The sequence below is a fragment of the Helianthus annuus genome, chromosome 3 (assembly GCF_002127325.2).
Source record: "Helianthus annuus cultivar XRQ/B chromosome 3, HanXRQr2.0-SUNRISE, whole genome shotgun sequence".
NCBI lineage: Eukaryota > Viridiplantae > Streptophyta > Magnoliopsida > Asterales > Asteraceae > Helianthus > Helianthus annuus.
Window position 1 is genome coordinate 114,377,178 of NC_035435.2, and position 7,400 is coordinate 114,384,577.

At 41.4% G+C, this 7,400-nt stretch overlaps 1 protein-coding gene across 1 annotated transcript; it reads left to right on the top strand.

The window, feature by feature from the left end:
* The first annotated feature begins 5,354 nt into the window (after positions 1 to 5,354).
* Positions 5,355 to 7,199, top strand: LOC110943548 (L-type lectin-domain containing receptor kinase IX.1). Its single transcript, XM_022185291.1, has one exon. It carries the CDS (start codon positions 5,355 to 5,357, stop codon positions 7,197 to 7,199), a length of 1,845 nt encoding a protein of 614 aa, XP_022040983.1.
* Positions 7,200 to 7,400: the final 201 nt, after the last annotated feature.

Genomic DNA, 7,400 nt, shown 5'->3' on the forward strand with positions numbered 1-7,400 from the left:
GTCTTGGGTCTTCCATTTTCATCTACAACAATAACTTCCACCTTTTGATGATTCGGAAATTGTGATGGTCCCCCTGATTCAGTAACCGTTTTTGGTTTCCAGGTCTGTTTTGTTTTACCAGTGTTATTCTTTAAAATTTTAACTTCATGGTTGTCTGAAGTTTTTGAATTGTCTGGTTTTACGGAAACAGATGTTTTGTTAACCACATCGGTTTTAATGGCTTTTTCAATTTTCTTGACCTGTTGGCGTTTCTGTTTCTTTTTCCTTTCTTTTACAAGGCGGGAATCTTGTTTTACAGAAACAGATCACTTACGGTCAGTTTGGTCACGGGGAGCATCAACCTTTGCTTTCAACTTATGAAGATATGGAAAATTTCGAATTATGTGTCCAATTGTACCGCATTCAAAACTTGATCTTCGTTCAACAAACCCCGAAGTATCATGTGATCGTCTTGCCGATGATGATGAACTTTGTGATCCCGAGGTACTAGGTTTTGAACTGCTTGGTTCATTTCTTTTCTGAACAGTTGCTTTCTTAACAAAATCTAAGTTAGATTTGTTTTCAAACGTTTCAATTTTGTCCGTTCCCTTAGATTTCACAAAGTTTACATTTTTGTTCTTCTTTTGATTCGGCTTCTTTTGACCTTGAGCTGGTAATTTTCCTTTTGGCTTGGTGTGACTTTGCTGTTTTTGCACTGTTGGTAATTTCTTATTGCCAAATTGTTTTCGCACTTCGGCCTTTGGAATAGGAGGGCATTGTTTTACTGTAACACGTGGTCCTGTCTTTCCCAAAAACTTACTTGTCGGATTTTCAAAGACTCTACTGATTAAGGATCGATTAACATTCTTAATAGGAAAATCTTTGTCTGAATAAATTTTATCATCACCAACAAGAGTGTACAGCAAATTCACACTCTCCGACTCTTCTACAGATGAGGACTTCATTGCAACAGTCTTAGCGGGTTTTGCAGGAGGATCACATAGGATATGATTCTCAAGAGGTATGTCCTCTTCTTTGATTTCCGCATCAGACTTTGCTGGTATAGTATCATCGGATTCATCATCAGAAGAATCAGCATCCTCAACAATAACTGGAGGATCCTGATTCAGTTCAGCAGAAGACACACATGTATCTGCTGACACGTCTGAATCTGATGATACTTCTTTCTTGTATCCAAGTCCTGTTGCAAATTCCTTAACGTCTAGAGGAACAGATGGTTCAAAGAAAGTTCTATCCTCCTCGTCAGGCATTGCATCATAATTGTGTCTCACAGGTGGTGGACATTTCTTGTAACCTATGCATGTGACATCCCGTTTTTCTTTCTGAACGTCAATGATGTGATCCAACACATAGCTAGAGCTCAAATAACTGTCTAGCTTAAGTTGGATCGCCTCACTTTCAGTTTTCACACAAGCCATTTCTTTTTGAATAATCTCAAGGCGAGTTATATACAAATTAATGTCAGTTTGTTTTCTGGAAACCATTTTTGTTAACTCGGTTTTATCTTTCTTTAATTTTTCAATTACCGACTTAAACTCCTTTTCATGGTTTTCATAAAACATGTTGGCTTCAGTGCACTTCGAAAGATCCACGGTCAACTTCTGATTGTGGATAAACGTCACATCATATTTCTCTTGCAAAGCCTCGTGTTTGCTTTGCAATTCACACCACTTGGCATTCAATAAAACATGTTTGTCTTGCAAGTCAAACAAACTAGCTTGTAAAGCATCATGTTTGCCTTGCAACTCAGACATGTTTGCCTCTAAATCAGCACAATTAACACTCATCCTAACACAATTATCACAAATAACAGCAGTGGGTTCATCGACACATACCTGACTTGATGAACTGTCGACATTAGCCATAAAGGCTGAATGGAGAGAAGACGAAGAATAAGCAGCTTGATCCACCAGAATAGATCTCCTATGAGTTCCTGCTGCAGCTTCCTCCAAAATCTCATCAATATCTGCATCGACTGACGCACTTGATGTGTCATCCACCTGATCATCGCCTGAACTCGAGGATTCTTCATCTGAACTTCTACTGTAACCAGAAGAGTCTTCATCCTCAGAAGATTCACCACCATTGGCGGAAGATTCTCTACCACTGGCATGATTTAAAGCCTTGACAACCTCAGCAAAACAGGCTGTTCCATCCGGAGCATCACTACTCAACTGGATTGACCAATCACAACCCTCATCTACTTGAACCACAAGTGCCTGGTTGGCATTTGATTGTCCAGCTTGGCTTTGATTGTTGACAGGTATCAACGTACGCTCATTGTTCCTGTTTTGATTCTGCTGGTTGCCTTGGTTTCTGAAGGGATTCTGGTTCCCATGTTGTGCTGGCTTTGTGCATTCCCTTTTAAAATGACCCCGTTTACCACAGTTGAAGCACTTCACTGCCTGTTTATCGAAACCATACTTGGTGTCTTTATTGCTTTCCAAGCTGGTTCTGCCTGTTCTCTCCATGAAATCCTTTGCCCTCCTCACAGCACTAGCAAAGGCCCATTTGATATCCATCAAATCCATCTCTTCCTTGTCAATCTGCTGATAGTCTTCTTGTGTCAGATTAATGTTGCCAATCTGACCCTCCACTAACCCACAGTATGCACTCACCAAAGTGTTAAGCAACTCCATGTGTTCCTTTGCTACTTCCACACTGACCTTTGAAAAGCTTGAAGTGTCGAGCCGTACTGTATTTGGCTTAGATTGCTGACCAGCAGATGACGTGTTTCCATAACACGCTTGTTGTTGAGCAGGAAGTGGATTCCCATACAGATCAGTTGCTACGATAGATGGCCGATAGGCTTGCTGTTGAGGAACTAGCTGTAAAGGATTTCCATACAAGTCTGTTGTCGGAGCTGGCTTGACAGGAACCTGTATCGGATTGCCATAAAGATCTGTGCTCGTGACAAATGCCGTCTGAAGAGGAGCATGAGACACTGGTCTTGCAGAAGAGGTGCTGGAGGTTCCATAATACATCTCTGGATTTTGTGGAACTGGAACCTTCTTTGCCTTTAAAGTTTCTTCCGAATCCTTGTTCTCCAAAAGCTGCACGAAGTCGTTGATGTTTGTTGTAGCCAAAACCCCGTTGTATTTCAGAATTTCCAAGAAACTATTCCATTAGGGAGGCAACGCATCAGCAAACTTCTTCACCACCTCAACTGGAGTCGTCACAACCCCAAAATTACCCAACTCTGTAAGCAAGTGATAGAACCGACTTGTCATGTCTCCCAACGATTCCTTATCCATACACGTGAAGCCATCGAATTCTTTCTTGAGAAGATCGTGTCGCAGTTGACGTGTTGCTTCATTTCCTACCCCTCTGGTTTTCAACGCATCCCATAACTTCTTCGTTGTTTTGAAACTAACAAACTGATGGTAGATATCTTTGCTTAACGCCTGAGTAAGAATGGCGTATGCTTTCTTTTCCAGATCATACGTCTTCTTTTGGTCTTCAGGAAGATCGGCAAACGTAGCAGCAGATGAAGCGGCAACCTCTATCGTTTGATCAAAATCTGTGGTGAAACGTAGCCACAACTCTGTGTTTTGACCCAACACATATGTGTAGAACCTATCAACCCATCCCGGATATTCATTTAAGTGCATCAACTTTGGAGGTCGATTCAAGCTTCTGGTTTCGCTCTCGCTTAATAAAATGCTTTGAATACTGGGCGTCTGATTTGATACAAAAGCCCATTGGCCGGTTGTTATAGCATTTGCTTGCGAAGAAGTCGATACGGGAGATTCGGCCCACGATGGAGATGAACTAGTATTTCTGTACTTTCCCTCATCCGGAGACGGAGTTCGCCACCAACTTGGATTCATTTTAACTGTTTGATGATGAATACCTGATCAACACACTTGAAACAGACGGTTAAAAACACTTATGTAAATTCTTTTAATAATAATATTGACAATGTTTAACAAAATCCCACGAAAAAAAATGCGTTGAAGTCGACGAAACGGGCCCAGTTCAGCTTAAGGTCCAGTTGTGCGAGCCCAACTTCTTGTGCGACTAATCAAGTCTTGTGCGAACAATCATCTTGTGCGACTGATCATTCTTGTGCGGTCCACTTTCTTGTGCGACTCAGGGCTGTTGTGAGATTAATATCTTATGCAAATAATCAATCAATCTTGTGCGACAACAGCAGCCCACTTTAAGGTCTCTTGTGTGAGCCCAACTTCTTGTGCGAATGTTTAATCTTGTGCGAGCCAACCAAGTCTTGTGCGATTGAAACATATGACTTTCTATCCTCCTGACATATCACACCAACTTTCGGCTACACAAATTCCAAGTCTACCAACCAATAAGGTGATGTACTATTTTAATCAATCACAATTTCCAAAACAACAACAACTTTCACAAATGATTTTCAAAGATCAAAAAGTGTAAAACTTTGAAGAACACTTGAATATGTCAAGAGCACAATGGTTTATCCGGTGAAACTATGAGTTTTCCGGTGAACCGTAAATTTCCGAACACGAATTTTTGCAAGAAACTTCACTAAAAACCGTAACACAACATGCTAAAAACAGTTTTAAACAAGGTTTTCTATGAACTAACAACAAACACACCAGAAAATTCGAAATTATGAGCTGATTTTTCAGAAAAATATGAACTTCGCAAACCCGAAAAACAACCCGAAAACACTCGGTTTTAACAAGGAGAAGAGCCAAGGCTCTGATACCACTTGTAGGTCCGGCTAGGGGAGGATCTAGTCGCCTAATCCTTGTATACAAACACACCCGGTTGTGCGGAATCCAACCGGAGATGCAAACCGAGTTAGAACACGACAAGAACACGAGAAGGAGACCGAGACTCAAAGATTAACACCAATGTATTAATACTTGAAACGGTTACAAATCAATGTTTACAAAATAATCCTTTGCAAACTCTCACTAGAACACTTGGGTATATGTTCTGTCTTGTGCGTCCCTTCCCTCCTATCAGTGTATATGTGTGTTCTCTATCTACTAAACAACTGATTTCAGCAAATATATACATGCTTCATTTGTGCATTTGGTTCACTTGTGCGATTGGCTATGAGGTTCGGCCCAATGAGAGATGAAGCCCATACATTCTGATTGGTCCAAAACTCATGTACATGCACGAACATGAATTCTCAAATATGAGAATTGTGACATATTAGTCAACAAGTGACATCATCATGACATCATCATGATGATGTCATGATGATGTGGCAGCGGGAACCGGCTCGCGGCGCTCCGTGCTTCGCGTGTTGAACTCTGGAGCGCACGACGGAGGAATGTCGTGACGTCGGGCTTGAGCCGAAGCTAACCGGGTCGAACCGAACCGAGTTGAACCGAACCTAGTCGCGACCACATAATATGTATCAACATCCACGAAATCTGAATCGTGTAGTTACAGAAGGTGACGGTAACATCTCCAACGGTGGAATCCAAGTGACCCCAGATGGGATTAATTCCAATTGGAGCCGGCAAGTTGGCCGGACAACATTCATCAGACCACTGCATCTTTGGGACAATAGGTCTGGTGAGCTAGCCAGCTTCAGTACAAATTTCATGTTTGTCATCGATTCAGATGGAGATAGTTCGTACGGTGATGGCCTCACATTTTTTCTTGCTCAGAATAACTCTGTGATGACCGCTGGTAGAGCCATGGGTCTCCCGGTCAACTACACAACCAATGAGCCAATGAGCCCATTCGTTGCAGTTGAGTTTGATACTTTCTGGAACGATATTGATGCAGTTGCCTCTGGAAATGTTACATTAAGGGATCATGTTGGTATAAACATCAATTCTCTATTTTCTGTTAAATCTCATAAATGGCTAAGCAATGTAACTGGTGGGGGCATGTGTCAAGCTTGGATTGCATATGATTCTGTTTCGAAAAATCTTAGTGTGTCCTTCACTGGTTATCAAAATAATACGGTGGTGCGTCAAGATGGACTTGTTTACACGGTTGATCTCAGGAACGAGTTGCCTGAATGGGTTATCTTCGGGTTTTCCGCAGCCACTGGAAATCAGTCCCAGAAACATAACGTGAGATCTTGGACTTTCAATAGTTCAGATTTACAGGTTGATGTAAACAATGGGAAAAAGTGCAAGGTGGGATTGATAGTTGGGATATCAGTTCCAGTTACCTTATTGGTTGTGCTTGCATTTGTTTGGTGGAGGAAGAAGAAGAGCAGAGAAGAAGAACCAGAAGATATGGCATTTGATGAAGAGATGAACTATGAATTCGAAATGGGCACCGGAGCTAAAAGGTTCTCTTACCATGAATTAGCTCTGTCAACTTGCCACTTTGCAGAGAAACAGAAGCTTGGAGAGGGAGGATTTGGTAGTGTTTACAAAGGTTTTTTGAAAGATTCGAGCACTAACGTTGCGGTGAAAAGGGTGTCAAAGGGTTCCAAACAAAGGATAAAGGAATATGCATCAGAAGTGAAGATCATTAGTCGATTGAGACACAGAAACCTTGTGCAACTCATCGGTTGGTGCCATGAGAAACGAGAACTCCTCCTTGTTTACGAGTATATGGAAAACAGAAGCTTAGATTCACATCTTTTCGAGGAGAAGAGCGTATTGACATGGGGCACAAGGTTCAAAATTGCCCAAGGCCTTGCTTCTGCTTTATTGTATCTGCATGAAGAATGGGAGCAATGTGTTTTGCATAGAGATATTAAATCTAGTAATGTGATGTTGGATTCGAATTTTAATGCGAAACTTGGTGATTTTGGGTTAGCTAAGTTGGTTGACCACGAGAAAGGCTCGCAGACAACCATGTTAGCCGGAACCATGGGGTACATGGCTCCTGAATGTGTAGTGACCGGAAGGGCAAGCAAGGAATCAGATGTGTATAGCTTTGGAGTTGTTGCCTTGGAAATAGCTTGTGGACGACAATGTATGAAGTTCAAGGCTGAAGAAAATAAACAACGGCTACTAGAATGGGTTTGGGAGCTCTATGGAAACTATACCATTTTAGACGCAGCCGATCCACGTCTTGAGTTAGATTTCAAGGTAGAAGAAATCAAGTGTTTGATGACAACTGGGTTATGGTGCGTGCACCCTGACCCAGAACTTCACCCATCAATGAGACAGGTGATTCAAGTATTAAACTTTGAAACTTCATTGCCTATACCCCCATCAAAGATGCCACGGGCACCTTACTTGATTCCCCTCATCTCTTCATTAGATGAAAATACAGATTCCTAAGAGTATACAAATGACTTCTTCTTCACTTTTGTATCACTCTTGAACTCAATAGTTAATACAATGGTTGTTCGGTCAAACTTGTAATACCTCACAAACTAAAAAGTGATGTCGTTTAGGTTTATGTATGAATCGGTAATAGATATTAGATGAACCGATGCGTTGTTCCATTATACCCCATCAACATGTATGAATAGGATCAAG